This window comes from Coregonus clupeaformis, chromosome 15, assembly GCF_020615455.1.
Source record: "Coregonus clupeaformis isolate EN_2021a chromosome 15, ASM2061545v1, whole genome shotgun sequence".
NCBI lineage: Eukaryota > Metazoa > Chordata > Actinopteri > Salmoniformes > Salmonidae > Coregonus > Coregonus clupeaformis.
In genome coordinates this window covers 18,552,668-18,570,655 of record NC_059206.1, presented here as the reverse complement: position 1 = coordinate 18,570,655, position 17,988 = coordinate 18,552,668, and the positions used below count along the sequence as shown (strand labels likewise).

The 17,988-nt window shown below is 40.3% G+C and overlaps 1 protein-coding gene across 2 annotated transcripts; it reads right to left on the bottom strand.

Annotated features, from left to right (window-relative positions):
* Nucleotides 1-252: 252 nt before the first annotated feature.
* LOC121560398 (WD repeat-containing protein 76-like) lies at nucleotides 253-14,793 on the bottom strand. Of its 2 annotated transcripts, none has more exons than XM_045225028.1 (15): nucleotides 14,649-14,793; nucleotides 12,538-12,666; nucleotides 10,739-10,831; nucleotides 9,513-9,571; nucleotides 8,369-8,483; nucleotides 8,087-8,188; nucleotides 4,265-4,305; nucleotides 3,876-4,032; nucleotides 3,286-3,444; nucleotides 2,976-3,091; nucleotides 2,760-2,858; nucleotides 2,346-2,498; nucleotides 2,084-2,137; nucleotides 1,652-1,760; nucleotides 253-695 (listed from the first exon to the last, which is right to left on the bottom strand). In XM_045225028.1, exons 1-15 carry the CDS (start codon nucleotides 14,706-14,708, stop codon nucleotides 552-554), a joined length of 1,590 nt encoding a protein of 529 aa, XP_045080963.1. In that variant the 5' UTR covers nucleotides 14,709-14,793; the 3' UTR covers nucleotides 253-551. The 2 variants fall into 2 exon arrangements, with proteins under 2 accessions (XP_045080963.1, XP_045080964.1); XM_045225029.1 differs by lacking the exon at nucleotides 14,649-14,793 and adding an exon at nucleotides 12,776-13,124.
* Nucleotides 14,794-17,988: the final 3,195 nt, after the last annotated feature.

Genomic DNA, 17,988 nt, shown 5'->3' with positions numbered 1-17,988 from the left:
CACGTCGCCTAGCCGAGTTCTGCTAGGAGCAAACCGAACCAATGTATGTGGACGCCTTAACCAGTGCTAGTATGACTTCAGTGTAGTTGTTATGAATGTATTAAAACACTGCCACCTAGAGATGAAACACTGGTACTACATCGTCACTAGGCGGTCTTCTATTGCTCTCATTAGAGAACTTTATAATAACACGACTTGTCAGCCTCTGAGCCTCCATATTGAAAATGTAATAAACTACATGAAAAGCGCAACTTCAGCTATAACTTTATTTACTAACAAAATATCAACAAATTGATCATGTATTATTTTTTTCAATCATGTGTAACTACAGCAAAGGCAGCTTGCAGATGAACATAAAAAACAACCACTTATTTTGGTCTATTCTAAGCATATGTTCTGGGCCCGTATTGATAAAGCATTTTAGAGTAAGAGTGCTGATCTACGATCAGTTGAGCCTTTCAGATCATAATGAATAAGAGGGTGGGTACCTGATCCTAGATCAGCCCTCTTACTCTGAGATGCTTTGTGAACACTGGCCCAGGTTCCTCCTCTCAGTCGGTGAAGACGTACAGTCGTCCGGAGGCGTTACCCCCCAGTAGAGCGTTCCTGGTGGGGTGGAAGGCTGTGACGGAGAGCACCGTGGTGATCTCTGGGTCCTGGAAGGAGTGCTGGAGCTTCCCACTCTCATGGAACACCTGGATAGAAAAGGATATACTTTATTGTCCCAAAGGAGAAAATTGTCTTGGACACTTTCAGTGCTGCTGTATTCAAAATATATTAAACGTTACCCATATCATACACATCATGTATAGCCACATAATCCATAACTTGTACAATGACCTTACACATTCTGTTAGTGGAATACTAACACGACCTCAGATCTTACTTATTGCTATTGAGGTACAGTGCCTTCAGAAAGTATTGACACCCCTCAACTTTTTCAAAATGTGGTGTTACAAAGTGGAATTAAAATGGATTTCATTGTCATTTTTTGTCAACGATCTACACAAAATGCTCTGTAATGTCAAACTGGTAGACAAATTCCCTGAGCAGTTTCCTTCCTCTCCGGCAACGGCATTAGAAAGGACGCCTGTATCTTTGTAGTGTCTGGGTGTATTGATACACCATCCAAAGTGTAATTAATAACTTCACCATGCTCAAAGGGATATTCAATGTCTGCTTCTTTAAATGTTTACCCATCTACCAATAGGTGGCCTTCTTTGCGGTTGAATCTGTGTTTGAAATGCACTGCTTGACTGAGGGACCTTACAGATAATTGTATGTGTGGGGTACAGAGATGAGGTAGTCATTCAAAAATTATGTTAAACACTATTATTGCACACAGTGTGTCCATGCAACTTATTATGTGACTTATTAAGCACATTTTTACTCCTGAACTTATTTTCCATAAAAAAGGGGTTGAATATTTATTGACTCAAGACATTTCAGCTTTTCATTTTTAATTAATTGGTAACAATTTCAAAAAACATAATCCCAGTATTGTGTCTAGGCCAGTGACAAAAAAAATCTAAATGTAATCAATTTTAAATTCAGGCTGTAACACAACAAAATGGGGGGAAAAGTCAAGGGGTGTGAATACTTTCTGAAGGCACTGTATATGATAGACGTGGGAACAAAGGAATGCTTATACCTGGACTCTGCAAGGCTGATGCATGCTGCCCACAACGAAGCAGTCGTCCCTCTTGGGGTCCCACACCGCCTGCAGGTTGGACAGCGAATGCCCCGTTTCCATGTCATGTCTGCAAAGCGGGACAAAGGAAATGGATTCATTAGATATAAACTTTGTCATAACTATAGGTATGGCAGCACTACACAAATACACTACTACACAGATCCTGGAGCTGCTGGATTGTGTCTATTGGTACAAAGCACACATACTAGAAATAACACAGGCACTGGAGAGTAAACCAATGCAAACAGAGGTTGAGGGATCTTTCCACAATGTTTCGTTTTTTTAATTTAACCTTTTTTTATCCAGGTAGTCTCATTGAGGTACAAAACTATTTTTCAAGAGAGACCTGGTCAGTTTAGTTTTCAAAATGTGATAGTATAATGAAATTACTGGATGGAGGTCAGTAGCGGAGCTCTGGAGGTCAGTTCCGAGGTATCGTAAATCCTGAAAAACAAAAACAAAGTACATTTAATTGCAAAACATTTCAGGTTTCAAGTAAGTATTGGACCATAAGCACAGTAACTTTTATGATAGCATATTAGCAAATGATTCATTTGAACTTGAGCAATTTTTTCATAATTACCCCCATCTCTTTACATATTTACATATTTTAATGTACTAACGTCTTACTGTAGCATGCAGACAGACTCACCTGATGTTGTCGTCTAGGCAGGTGGTCACTACTCTGTTACCAGTGCCAGGAGAGAAGTAGGCACTTGAGATGCTCTTTGAGTGACCATAGAGCTGGGAGACTGGCTCGCTCGACGACGCCTTCAAACATCGAGCATCGTAAATGCTCACAATACTAGAGAAAAATCAAACATCAATATCAGTTTTGGCAACATAAAAGATTAATGAAATAGAAAGTGGATTTTCTGAAGAGGACTATTCATACAACTCCAAGGGCTGCAGTAAGTCATAATTTTGCAAACAATACACAAATCAACTTACTAGAAAGCATAGGATTGTCTCAAGGCTTGAGTGTAGAGATTGGTTGCCATAATGACAATGGTCGAGCTGAATGGTTGACATATTGTACATCATAGCACTAATTCCCATTTCGTACCTGTTCTCAGCGACCATGATGTACTGCTTCTGAACAGGGTGGACGTGAACACAGCGAACCGTCTTGGTATCCAGGCTATGGAGGGACTCATGAGAGGTTCTGAGTAAAAACGAGACAGACCAACATTACTAAGGCATTAGCAATTAGCTTTTTGACTTGACTTAAACACAATGGCCAGTCCTTGTACAGAGAGAAATAAAAACGATGTGACTTTACCCTGGAGTCCGCCTGTCAACGATGGCAACGTCTCCATACCAGTCCCCGGTGACTAACGTCGAACAGTCATGTGACAGGAAGTCAAAGGTTCTCAAGCCATCCTTGATCCGATACACCTAGTTGGAGAAAGGACAGAGATAATGTAGGTGTAGAGAGACTACAGCAGTAAAAAGACAGAACAGGGAATCCTAGGTCTGAAGAGTGTGTTCAATAGCCGCTGGGGTCACACATATGCATGCACTATTCTATGTCGCTTTGAATGAATTCTAAATGGCATACCGGTATACTATAATCATATTATGCACAGTACCTCATCAAAAATGGCTTTCTCCACGTCTGTGCTCCGTAGTGTCCCGTCGTAGCTGAGGGTCAACAGGTCTGTAGGATGTGACCTGGAGAACGCCATGCAGGCCACCGGCCGGACGTGTGGCTCAAACAGCAGCACGCCGTCGTCACCCATATCAGAGTCCTGAGAAAACAAACAAATAAGCCCAGTCAAACATTAATACTACTGCATCCAGCTTCACAGTGTGTGTGTGTGTGTGTACACACGTTTTCCTACCTTATCAGGACCAAAATGTTCTGACAAGTCCCCAGAATGTCCTGAAAAGTCACCAGAATGTCCTGAAAAGTCACCAGAATGTCCTGACAGGGTAGGAAAACAAGAACGATTTTGAAAAGTCTGGACTTTTTTCATGTCCTGAATTTTTACAATTCTATTTTAGGCTTAAGGGTTAGGTTTAGGATTTGGGGTTAAGGTTAGGTTTAGGGGTTTGGGTTAAATTTAGGTTGAGGGAAACTAGGATTTTGAATAAGAATACATGTTTACTCCCCAATAAGTCCTGAAAATTCACTAAAACAAAGCTGTGTGGGTGTGTGAGATACTGAGAGAGTACTCACGAGGTTCCACAGCCCCACTCCTCCCCACTTGTCCCCAGCAGCCATGAGCAGACGACTGCTACACGGGTGGAAGGCAGCAGAGAAGATACGACACTTCACCACCTTAGCTACTCCTCCAATCTCACTCAGCTCCATGCTCTTCAGAGTATTACGGTACCTGGAAACGTACCCAATGTAATGTCAGCCTGGCATAGGTTAGGGTTTTACACATCTACACATTCAAATCAATACAGGACGTCCATCAAATATAAATACAATACTGTTGTTTGTCACAGAACACTTAGAAAATGGCCAAATGCCTAACCTCTCAAATGAAAAGCAAAAGTGTAAATATGGCAAACAATAAACTCACTCTTTGAGATCCCCTTAACATCCAAAATGAAACTCACTCTTTGAGATCCAACTCCTCCTTTTCTTCTTTGATTGAATCCTGTGGAATAAAATAAATAACAGTAAATGATCAGTTAGAAGAGTGAACTGTAAACAGCTCTGAACATACAGTAGGAGAGAAGAGTTGCTCATGATTATGAATAAATGTGCTACCTACCATCAGACTCTAACCAAATGTGACTTTTAAACTGAAATGATTATAAGCCAAGACCCTTTTAAGTGTATGTAGTACCTTGTGTTGCGTTTGTAAAGTATTGTCTTGAGGGTAGAGTAAGCGATGCACAAGTAAACAGCAGTATTGGGCTGACTTCCACAACAACTAAGAGTGCAAAGCGCGATGCTAAACTTCTCTGCCGTTGTTGTCCCGTAGCCATCACATTGTAGCAGAGTGACGTGTGCCGGCGCACATACAGTGGCTTGCAAAAGTATTCACCCCCCTTGGCATTTTTCCTATTTTGTTGCCTTACAACCTGGAATTTAAATTGATTTTTTACCACTTTGAAGACGCAAAATATTATTTTTTTGTAAACAAACAAGAAATAAGACCAAAAAAACAGAAAACTTGAGCGTGCATAACTACAAAGTCAATACTTTGTAGAGCCACCTTTTGCAGCAATTACAGCTGCAAGTCTCTTGGGGCATGTCTCTACAAGCTTGGTACATCAAGCCACTGGGATTTTTGCCCATTCTTCAAGGCAAAACTGCTCCATCTCCTTCAAGTTGGATGGGTTCCACTGGTGTACAGCAATCTTTAAGTCATACCACAGATTCTCAATTGGATTGAGATCTGGGCTTTGACTAGGCCATTCCAAGACATTTAAATGTTTCCCCTTAAACCACTCAAGTGTTGCTTTAGCAGTATGCTTAGGGTCATTGTCCTGCTGGAAGGTGAACCTCCGTCCCAGTCTCAAATCTCTGGAAGACTGAAACAGGTTTCTCTCAAGAATTCCCCTGTATTTAGTGCCATCCATCATTCCTTCAATTCTGACCAGTTTCCCAGTCCCTGCCGATGAAAAACATGCCCACAGCATGATGCTGCCACCACGCTTCACTGTGGGGATGGTGTTCTCGGGGTGATGAGAGGTGTTGGGTTTGCGCCAGACATAGCGTTTTCCTTGATGGCCAAAAAGCTCAATTTTAGTCTCATCTGACTAGAGTACCTTCTTCCATATGTTTGGGGATTCTCCCACATGCCTTTTGGCTAACACCAAACGTGTTTGCATTTTTTTTATCTTTAAGCAATGGCTTTTTTCTGGCCACTCTTCCGTAAAGCCCAGCTCTGTGGAGTGTACGGCTTAAAGTGGTCCTATGGACAGATCCTCCAATCTCCGCTGTGGAGCTTTGCAGCTCCTTCAGGGTTATCTTTGGTCTCTTTGTTGCCCCTCTGATTAATGCCCTCCTTGCCTGGTCCGTGAGTTTTGGTTGGCGGCCCTCTCTTGGCAGGTTTGATGTGGTGCCATATTCTTTCAATTTTTTAATAATGGATTTAATGGTGCTCCGTGGGATGTAATTTTTTTATAACCCAACCCTGATCTGTACTTCTCCACAACTTTGTCCCTGACCTGTTTGGAGAGCTCCTTGGTCTTCATGGTGCCGCTTGCTTGGTGGTGCCCCTTGCTTAGTGGTGTTGCAGACTCTGGGGCCTTTCAGAACAGGTGTATATATACTGAGATCATGTGACACTTAGATTGCACACAGGTGAACTTTATTTAACTAATTATGTGACTTCTGAAGGTAATTGGTTGCACCAGATCTTATTTAGGGGCTTCACAGCAAAGGGGGTGAATACATATGCATGCACCACTTTTCCGTTATTTTTTTGAAATAAGTTATTGTTTTCATTTCACTTCATCAATTTGGACTATTTTGTGTATGTCCATTACATGAAATCCAAATAAAAATCCATTTAAATTACTGGTTGTAATGCAACAAAATGGGAAAAACGCCAAGGGGGATGAATACATTTGCAAGGCACTGTACTCTATATGAGTGCATCGTCTTGAATAACGCTCATCTGCAATATCTATGGTTCATCCTTCTGTACAAGGCAACATCATATCGCTGAGTCTCAGTTTAACGCAACTGTGCATTCTGCATAATTCAGTCTTGTCGACTGCGAAAATGAATGAAATTGTATAAAAATTCACAATCTTCGGAAAGTATTCAGACCTTCACTTTTTTCACATTTTGTTACGTTACAGCCTTATTCCAAAATTGATTAAATAAAAAAAATGTCCTCAATCTACACATTATAGCCCATAATGACAAAGCGAAAACAGGTTTTTAGAAACCTTTGCAAATGTATTAAAAATAAAAAATAAACAGATACCTTATTTACATAAGTATTCAGACCCTTTGCTATGAGACTCGAAATTGAGGTGCATCCTGTTTCCATTTATCATCCTTGAGATGTTTCTACAACTTGATTGGAGTCCACCTGTGGTAAATTCAATTGATTGGACATGATTTGGAAATGCCCACACCTGTCTATATAAGGCCCCACAGTTGACAGTGCATGCGAGAGCAAAAACCAAGCCATGAGGTCGAAGGAATTGTCCGTAGAGCTCCGAGACAGTATTGTGTCGAGGCACAGATCTGGGGAAGGTTACCAAAAATGTTCTGCACCATTGAAGGTCCCCAAGAACACAGTGGCCTCCATCATTCTTAAATGGAAGAAGTTTGGAACCACCAAGACTCTTCCTAGAGCTGGCCGCCCGGCCAAACTGAGCAATCAGGGGAGAAGGGCCTTGGTCAGGGAGGTGACCAAGAACCCGATGGTCACTCTGACAGAGCTCCAGAGTTCCTCTGTGGAGATGGGAGAACCTTCCAGAAGGACAACCATCTCTGCAGCACTCCACCATTCAGGCCTTTAGGGTAGAGTGGCCAGACGGAAGCCACTCCTCAGTAAAAGGCATATGACAGCCTGCTTGGAGTTTGCCAAAAGGCACCTAAAGGACTCTCAGACCATGATAAACAACATTCTCTGGTCTGATGAAAGGAGTGGCTTCGGGACAAGTCTCTGAATGTCCTTGAGTGGCCCAGCCAGAGCCTGGACTTGAACCCAATCGAACATCTCTGGAGACTTGAAAATAGCTGTGCAGCGACGCTCCCCATCCAACCTGACAGAAATTGAGAGGATCTGCAGAGAAGAATGGGAAAAACTCCCCAAATACAGGTGTGCCAAGCTTGTAGCGTCATACCCAAGAAGACTTGAGGCTGTAATCGTGGCCAAAGGTGCTTCAACAAAGTACTGAGTAAAGGGTCTGAATACTTATGTAAATGTAATATTTGTTTTTGCTTTGTCATTATGGGGTAGTGTGTGTAAATTGATGAGGGGGGATAAAAACAATTTAATCCATTTTAGAATAAGGCTGTAACGTAACAAAATGTGGAAAAAGTGAAGGGGTCTGAATTCTTTCTGAATGCACTGTATGTCCCGATTAATCTAATGGGTAAACTTAATGACTAACGTTTCGGCAAAGCAGTGCCTTCTTCAGGGTTCAACCAAAACTTTGGTTATTAGGTTTACCCATTAAATTGTTGGGCGTATATATAAATATATGTCAATGTAAATATTTTGACATTGTTGTGATTGAATGAATGGCACAGAGTGCCCATGTCACTTGTTAAAGTCTTGACTTTGTTGTGTTTATAGCCTCGACAGTTGTTGGTATATTTATCTGTTGCTGGGTGTAACATTATGTAATTTAAATTGACTAATCAAATCTAATACTCTTCGTTAGTCAGCACCTCTAAAATAAATGTTGTGTGTGTCAACTCATGCTTTTTACTAGACCATGAATGAAATAAAACCTGCCCACCTCAGTCCACAGCTTGAGAAGCTCAGGTGGTAGTGAACTATCCTCCTCCATGTTGACTGGCTCCATATTGATGGGCCCCTCTGGCTTCCTGGCCCGGTTCACCTTTGTTAAATACACAGTGCGTATAAACAAACAAAAACAAACAAACAAGTATCATGAGCATTCAAAAGTGTGTGTGTAGGCCTCTGTTTAATCCATGACAACTTCTATCCTTGTGTAGAGTAGTTAAAGGTAGTTATTATTTCCTAACATAACAGGATTTGCTATTGGTCAGTCGCTTACACGTTCAGTTTTATAATAAGTCCTGCGTGGTTCCGGGGGCGGCTTCTCGGCTTCTATCTTCTGGATTCTCACAGACTTGGTGCGAGGAGGCAGTATTTCTGTCCGGGGTACCTTACTGTATTGGGAAGACAAATAAGTTAGAAACAGAAACGGTCACACTCGCATTCTACATTTCTCTATGCTACAACCCATACCTGAAGCTCATGCACTTTGAGCTGAAACCAAATACTACCAGTAATCACGTTTCCATCCACAGTTTCTATGTGAGTAAAGTCATACCATATTTTTAAAAAATCACGACAGCTGTGATGGAAACATGATTACTGGTACAATTTTATAACTGCCGACAGATAGTTTGTTCATTCGACATGGTGGGATCTTTTTGTGTCTGTAAAATTAATTATGCGAGAAATGGTGGTGGAAACGCTGTAATGTGCAAATATTTATATAATAACCATCATTTCGAAGTAAACTTGGAGTCACGCGATGATATGGTGTGTGGTCCTCGGACTACGACTCAGGAAACCATGCAGTTTATTAGGCTACAGATTAAATAAATGATGATGAACTTTACAGGGTGATGAGCTTGATGCTCCTTTCCAACAAATATCGAGGGTCTTATTCTGGTGACATGACGATCGATGCTTGACTGCCGTTTGACAAATAAAACTATTCTTCTCGCTCTTATCCATAATAATGGATAATAATCATGTAGACTAGCCTACCCACACTGTATCTGCCAGCTGTTGGCTAGAGCGCACGTGCCAAGACCAGAGTAGGCACATTTGCTATTTAACGCAACAGTTTTTGTGACAAATCTATCAGTAGAGTTGAAAATGCGATGGAAACACATTGAACTTTTGATTTTTATTCGGTACATGAAAACTCAAAAGAAAAAATATATTGTGTGTGCACTACGTCATCACGCACTGATTTTTATCTGCAACAAGTCCGTTTGGTGGAAACACACCACTGGTGGGAAAATGTGCATATTTTCTTTATGCGGATTTTAGAATATCCACATGAAAATCTGTCGACAATTGGATGGAAACCTAGCTAATGACTGACAAATGCAAGTAAATAGGAAACATTCCAAGTAATAAATAAATATTTTCAGTGGAACAAATGTTTAATCTGTCATTACCTTAGTTTCTGTCTCTTGAGACCTCTCTGTGTTGTTTCTGGTTTCAAATCCTGCTTGGCCTATTGAGGAAACAATAATTTGCATAGGCACAGTGAATTCGGAAAGTATTCAGACCCCTTCCCTTTTTCCACATTTTGTTACTTTACAGCCTTATTCTAAAATTGATTAAATATAATGGTTTTCGATCTTCACAGAATACCCCATAATGACAAAGCGAAAACAGGTTTTTATAAATGTTTGCAAATTTATAAAAAATATATAAAAACATAAATATCTTATTTACATAAGTATTCAGGCCCTTTGCTATGAGACTCAAATTGAGCTCAGGTGCATCCTGTTTCCACTGATCATCCTTGAGATGTTTCTACAACTTCATTGGAGTCCACCTGTGGTAAATTCAAATGATTGGACATGATCCTCAGTAAAAGGCACATGACAGCCCATGTGGAGTTTGCCAAAAGGCACCTAAAGGACTCAGACCATGAGAAACAAGATTCTCTGGTCTGATGAAACCAAGATTGAACTCTTTGGCCTGCATGCCAAGTGTCACATCTGGAGGAAAACTGGCACCATCCCTACGGTGAAGCATGGTGGTGGCAGCATCATGCTGTGGGGATGTATTTCAGTGGCAGGGACTGGGAGACTAGTCAGGACAGAGGGAAAGATGAACGGGGCGATAAACGGGGCAAAGTACAGAGAGATCCTTGATGAAAACCTGCTCCAGAGCACGCAGGACCTCAGACTGGGGCGAAGGTTCACCTTCCAACAGGACAATGACCCTAAGTACACAGCCAAGACAACGCAGGAGTGGCTTTGGGACAAGTCTCTGAATGTCCTTGAGTGCCCGGCCAGAGCCCGGACTTAAACCCGATCGAACATCTCTGGAGAGACCTGAAAATAGCTGTGCAGCGACGCTCCCCGTCCAACCTGACAGAGCTTGAGAGGATCTGCAGAGAAGAATGGTAGAAACTCCCCAAATACAGGTGTGCCAAGCTTGTTTTTGCTTCGTCATTTTTTTTTATTTTTTTTATTTAACCTTTATTTAACCAGGTAAGCCAGTTGAGAACAATGTCATTATGGGATATTGTATTGATGAGAAAAAAAACAATTTAATCAATTTTAGAATAAGGCAGTAACGTAACAAAATGTGGGAAAAGTCAAGGGGTCTGAATACTTTCCGAATGCACTGTAGATACCATTGAAACTCTGTTCTTCAACAAACTAACCTCAAGCAGTTTTATGGAGGTCAGGAACTCTTGGTTTTGTCTGATATTTTCCAACCGTTCCAATTCATATGTCGATAGACCTCCAGGTTGTATCTGCAATGTGAAAACAAAGAGTAAAGTGAGGTCACCAACAGAGTTGTATTCATTAGCGCTCACCATACCAACATTTTTGCGCAACCTAAAAGAAAAACAAGCATTTCTTCTTGGACAATTGCAGCTAGTCCCTTCCTGTTTCAATCAGTTTTCTTCAGTTTGTTGTCTAATGAAACATGACCCAGGCATGTCTCTATATGTATTCTAATCTAGACCACAATGAGTACCATACTATACGTCTTCATCTTCGACTTTCTGCTTCTCTGACTTCAAAAATTATTTATTCCACGTTCAAAGGTGGTGCTTTCCTCTGAGACAAAAACATTTGCATTTACCAGGATAGTCCTGGTCACCACAGTGTTACATTTTGTTACATTTTGTCTAGTCTTAGTCATTTTGACTAAAATATCCTTAAGTCACATTTTCTTCATTAAATAATGATTTAGTCTAGTTATTGACAAAATTATGAAAACAGTGGACCATTTTAGTCAACTAAATGCCCTTTCATTTTAGTCACATCACATTTGTATTGCCTCATTAACCTATAGTAAACATACATCACTGACTTCCATGTGTACTAACATACATAACCTTGTCCTACCAACAGATTGTCCTGCATAACATCCTCTTCTCTTCTCAACAGCAGAAATATGCAGCAAACGTATATAAGAATGATCTGGCCATGTAAATTCTTAATTCAGCCTACATAGATATTACACATTACATACAAAACAAACAGACACACACACACAAACACAGAGAGAGAGACAGAGACTCAGTGAGCACAGCCTGGCCATAGAAACTGTCCGTCAGACAAATCTGGCTACGCAGAGAGTACAGGTTGTGGTCACTCTGCCCTCAGGGTAAGGGCTCAAATCAAGTTGTTTTCTCTGAGGAAAAGAGGGAGACATGACTACTGAGCCTGGCTATGAAATGCAGTGGGGAAAGGGGGAAAAGACAGCCTACTTTTCTATACTCAAGGGAGAGAAAAACATAGCGAGACTGTTGTTTTACTATTAAACTCAATGCTGCTATTGTTTTTCATTTCATAAAGCAGCTTGTGTTTCTTAAAACAGGCAAAGGGTAGCTAACTAGAAGGCTGGTAGGGACTGGTTAGTTTAAGGGGAAGCAAGAGAGTTCCCAGCGCGATGTGTATAATCGGAGGCGGAGCGGGTCTGCCCACACTCATCTCTTGCTCCCCCCGCAGCTCACCAACTGATGTAGGCTGTGTGTGCCGGTGGTGGCTCCTCCTTTCCACTGCTGAACAGAACTGTGCTGCACATCCGTGCTGCTAATATTAATGGTGATCATCACTGGAAAGCTCTCAATCTCTCCAAACTAATGTCCAGTCTACTTAGCAGTCAGATTTTACTCACAAAGAGACGTTTCTCTCCTTTTAGTCAACTGAAATGAAAAATAGTTTTAGTTAAGTTCTATTTTTTCTGGGTCTATTTAGTCAATTATAGTCTTGTCAATTGCCACTGAAAAATAGGTGTTGGACGAATATTTCAGTCACTTCTTGTTGGAAAAATGAAGACTGGGTCACCATTAGCCTTTACCCTTCTGACTGACTCCATCATTAGTGCAATGTTAGAGTCAGAAGGGCATCATTAGCCTGTGCAAAACCATTGAGACAATCACACAGATAATAATGGAACTCTGCCTGGTCATATGGAACAGAGGTCATCATATGGGTGGACACGTACCTTTCTTTTCTTTTTGAAGCTGGGCTTAGGTACCAGTACCTCATCTGGGGTGAATGTCTTGGGTTTGCACGTCTCTCTCGCTAAACAGCGTACAGAGACAACATTCTCGGTGTCCGTGTGCTTCATTTCCTGCAATTAATGTTGGGATGCTTTTCAATTGGGTAATGACTTAAAAAGCTGTATAATTTATCATAAACTTAGCACCGTTTCCTCAAGTAGACAGATGGCTAAATCCTACCATGCTGGAGGTCTTCAGGAACAGTAGCTGGCGAAAACTCTAGGCGGCATCCTGCCTTCTCCCTAAAGTTCTCAGCCATTTACCTTCACCCACGACTGCCTCATGTGAACTACAATCCTGACGAAGCTGTGTTTTAACGTTTAGAAACGTCAATAATCACTGCTTGCGATACGGCTTTCGAAACATATGGCCCTTATCTTTCATCAACGAAAAATAATCATTCAAATAAAAAAGATACACTTACTGTAGCAGTTTTGCAAAGATCCATATAGCTATGGGTGCTTCCAGCTGATGAAACTACATTTCCTTTACACTTCCGGAGTGGTGGAAAAAGTACCCAATTTTCATACTTGAGTAAAAGTAAAGATACCTTAATAGAAAATGACTCAAGGCCCCACTCCAACACTAAGACATAATTTACAAAAGGCAATAGGCATGACCAGGATGTTCTCTTGATAAGTGTGTGAATTGGACCATTTTCCTGTCCTGCTAAGCCTCCCGAGTGGCACAGTGGTCTAAGGGGTAGGGGAGGGAATGGCCGGCAGGGATGTAGCTCAGTTGTTGTGGGTTCGATTCCCACGGGGGGTATGAAAAAATAAAAATGTATGCACTCACTAAGTGTAAGTCGCTCTGGATAAGAGCGTCTGCTAAATGACTAAAATGTTAAAAAAATTAAAATGCATTCAAAATGTAACGATTACTTTTGGGTGTCAGTGAAAATGTATAGAGTAAAAGTACATTATTTTCTTTAGGAATGTAGTGAAGTAAAACTAAAAGTTGTCAAAAATATAAATAGTAAAGTAAAGTACAGATACCCCAAAAAACGACTTAAGTAGTACCTTAAAGTATTTCTACTTAAGTACTTTACACCACTGCGCTTACACACAGGTGTTCGGAGCATGTTAGATAGCTAATTAGCACAAGTGGTCGCCTCTTGCCTTCCTCCTGTTTTCAGTAAACAAGCAAGCAAGCGCTGTAACATGGAGATAAGGCCATGTGGGAACACTAACCCTATCAAGATGTGTATCAATCAGTAGTACAAACAATAACAAAGCCCTCCCCGCCCCTGGTTCGGTAAAAAACCTAAGGGATGGGGCTGGAGAAACGTTAACATTCAAATTCATAGACTGACCATCCATTATATAAATATTATAGTTTTAACCATGTTTTGAGGCTACATAGTGTTTGTTTACATTTTCTTTGTTTACAAACGTTCTGATGGGCTATGAAAGTTGAACTAAGCTCATGAGACATTTATACATAAATTATATTCTTCAAGCATCAATGGGTATATATAATTTATGTTTAAATCCAAAAATGGATGTAGCAACTGCTGATTGTCCCTTTAACCTTATAAGGGTCCTTATGCTTCCAATACCGTAGTGTAAGCGACGCGCAGATTGTGCGTCGGGGTTTTTAATACAACTTCCCCCTACAGACGACGCCTTCGTCCAATGACTCTTAAGTGTAATGTAATGGAACTCAGAGTCATCATCAAGGGCTTCAGGAACAGGCATACTAGACTATGAATGCTAGCTAGGTACGCGAGGAAACTTGAGGTGCGCATGGGCGGGGAATTTGGAATACTACTGTAATGTGATCGGATAAATAAAACTTCTGTTTGGGTAAATAATCTCGGAACCCAGAACCAAATCTCGCATGCATGAGCATTAGTCAACTGCTTCTCGGTGTCTGTCTAAGAGAGACAAATTAGATAAAAAAGAAAACATTCTGGTCCTAATACTGCAATATATGCAACCTACAGTGTTTGTACAGATTGTTTGTTACTAGCTAGCTATGACTCACTAAAATTAGCAATGTTTCAAGGGTGCTGTGTGGACAGTTGTATAGGCAATGGTCCTCCTAATCTTACCTGTAATATGTTGTGTAATTTCACAAACGCGTTCGCAAGTTTTGGGTCTTCCAAATCCATCAGGCAAACGGAGACGCAGATGTTTAGCTAGCTAAACTGTGTTGGTTTTCTTGAGTCTTGGTTGATGTAGCTAGAGATCCCACCGAATAAGAATACTTATTTTTCTGTGGGGTTTATCGGCGGTTGGCATCCAACGTTATGGTCCATTATCGCCACCTACTGTACTGGAGTGTGGGCAAGAGACAAGGAGGAACTAAATCTTATCTACCAGCCCCGTTTCTCTTTTAAAAAATAGACTGTATTAGACTGTATCTAACGATGTTCTACTCAGTATGCTCTTTAAACTAAATTCCTGTATTGGTAACACCATTTTTTATACTGTATCTAACGATGTTCTACTCAGTATGCTCTTAAAACTCAATTCCTGTATTGGTAGTCCCCTGTAGCTCAGTTGGTAGAGCATGGCGCTTGCAACGCCAGGGTTGTGGGTTCGTTTCCCACGGGGGGCCAGTATGAAAATATATGCACTCACTAACTGTAAGTCGCTCTGGATAAGAGCGTCTGCTAAATGACTTACATGTAAAATGTATCCCATTCTCCTTCATACTGGACCTTTGTCTTTCCCTATCATACTGTATCAGCTCTTAAGAACAGAAGTCTTCTCTATACACATCGTATTTCGCAAAAAAGTTAACCTCAGCAGCATCAGTTTAAAATACACAAAATATGCCTTGTTCAAACCTCTAGATGATAACTTTACAAGTCAAGTTGCGGGGCTTGCATTAGCTCTTTAAAATGATTTTTGTGGTAATGGTAAAAGTTTTACTTTACTATTTAAAGCAAAGCAGTTACATATAGTAAAACAATCGGTCTGATTACTTTGATAGACTACTATATCAACCTTATTACTTTGGATTGTGGGACAGTTAGATTACAAACATGTCTACACTACAGTTGTTGTGTGTGAACTAAAAGAAGAAAGACATAGGACAAAGATCTTCTGTCAGATGATGGGAATAAAATGCAGGATCATGTGGAAAACACTCTGAATCATTCATGCTGTGGGTTTCAGATAAAGACTCACAAATTACTTTTGTAAAACGTTCAGTGTAAATTAAGTTAGGTTTTTGTTCAATGATGATGTAATGATTAGAACATTAGCCTATTATTTGGGGAGATAAATATGATGGTGCATCTAGTGATGAAAGCTAGAACTATGTAGAATAGGTTTGTATATAGACCTACTGATAGCTAGCTGTAGTTCTTCTTTCTAATAAATAAACTCTTAAGGCTAACAGTGATCCCTGAAAACTCAATTTCCTGAAGAAAATGTGGTGTGCTTGCTAGCTTGTTTTAAAGTACATTCGGAAAGTTCTCAGACCCCTTCACTTTTTCCACATTTTGTTCCGTTACAGCCTTATTCTAAAATGTATTATTTATTTATTTTCCCTCATCAATCTACACACAATACCCCATAACTCTGGAGCTCTGTCAGAGTGACCATCGGGTTCTTGGTCACCTCCCTGACCAAGGCCCTTCTCCACCGATTGCTCAGTTTGGCCGGGCGGCCAGCTCTAGGAAGAGACTTGGTGGTTCCAAACATCTTCCATTTAAGAATGATGGAGGCCACTGTGTTCTTGGAGACCTTCAATGCTGCAGAAATCTTTTGGTGGTTCCAAACTTCTTCCAGATGTATCTTTCCATTAATCAAATAGCCGCTGCACAGTTTGGATTGATTGATAGATTTTATTTGTCAGTTTAAAAAAAGATATACATATACACACAGTACAAATATTTGTAAAAGTGACCGGGATTCCACAATAAAGTCAGGGACTTATTTCCATTGTGGTCCCTAATTTTTACATAAATGGATATACAATTACGTAGACAAAAAAAGTTATACTGCTCACACTTTAGCCAGCCTTTGACATTCTTTTTAAAAGTGGTTATGGTTGGTATGTATTTGAGTTGCTGTGGTGGTTTTTTCCACTCAACAGAACCAGTATATAAACATTTGTTCTTACCAGATAGACTCATATTTAAAACAGTGAATATTAGAGTCTCTGGCATTATGCTGGTGGACATCTCTTACAAATGAAAAATATACTGAAAAAATAAATAAACACAATAACTTTCAGACTTTACTGAGTTACAGTTCATACAGTATAAGGAAATTAGTCAATTGAAATTGTTAAATTGCGTCAATTCAAATCTGGTATAGGAACAAAAAGAGGTCAATACACGTCTTCTAAAATAGACTAGTATTTTAATTAATGCAAACACTTGAATTGGTAAATATGATGTTCGTATATACGGGCCCACTGAAAAACCACGCAGGGCAGTCAGAGAACTGAGCTTTTGTTATAAGTTCTTCTTTAAATACCCTGACAAAGATAGTTCCCGCTCCCTGCTGGGCCTGTCAGGATAGAGGCTGGGCGTGGTTTAAACTTACCCAGCCTATCGATGGCGCACAGGCTGGTCCCAGCCCCTTGGCGCTTCACTGTTGCCAGGCATTAGTTGTTATCTTTACAACTTGTCTTGAGTCAGCAACCTCAGACATAGTTTGTCCTTGAGCGGTTTAACAAAGAGGCAGTGTGTGTGTCTGTGTGAATCACAAGTCTGTCTCAGCCTACCCCCTAACGGTTCCTCACATTAATCACAGCTTGTTATGTTAAACAATCTATCAGTACAGCACAAACCTATTATGTTTAATCATTAATGTATTCTTTCTAAGCTAGGCATCACATCTAGTTAAGAAAATAGATCCCCACAAAATAAATAAATTAGGCCCTAATCTATGAATTTCACATGACTGGGAATACAGATATGCACGTGTTGGTCACCCCCAATGTTTGGTGCTGCTGGTGAACCATGATGTGCAGGCATAATCAGTGACACAGGACTAGTGCACTTGCCAGTGTCTTTAGGGTGTCTATGGCTAGTTTTCCATCCAAATGGCGACAGATTTTCATAAATAAATAAAAAGAAAACTGCATTAAAAACAAATATGCACATTTCCCATCAGAGTTGTTTCCATCTAATTGACGTGTGGATAAAAGTATGTGCGTAAATATGTTGTGCACATAAAAATAACTTTTGCCGTTAAATTCCCATGTACTGAATAAAAAATATATTAGTTAAATGTGTTTCCGTCGCATTTTCAACTCTAAGCCCACTGATTTTTCTTTTCAGGGCTGATGTAGAACACAAAGATGATTCAAATAAAAGTAAACATTTAATTAAAATGCAAATTAGCCAGTACAGAACACATAATTACAGTAATTTAAACCCAATAATTTAAGGTAGGGTGGTCATATTAAACAAATATTCATGCTTTATC

Coding starts and splice junctions, on each gene's coding strand:
- LOC121560398 (XM_045225028.1), bottom strand. CDS start 14,708: ATGGATTTGGAAGACCCAAAACTTGCGAACGCGTTTGTGAAATTACAC. Junction 8,189..8,368: donor CTTATTATAAAACTGAACGT/GTAAGCGACTGA, acceptor TATTTAACAAAG/GTGAACCGGGCCAGGAAGCC. Junction 4,306..8,086: donor TTCTCAAGCTGTGGACTGAG/GTGGGCAGGTTT, acceptor TTTATTCCACAG/GATTCAATCAAAGAAGAAAA.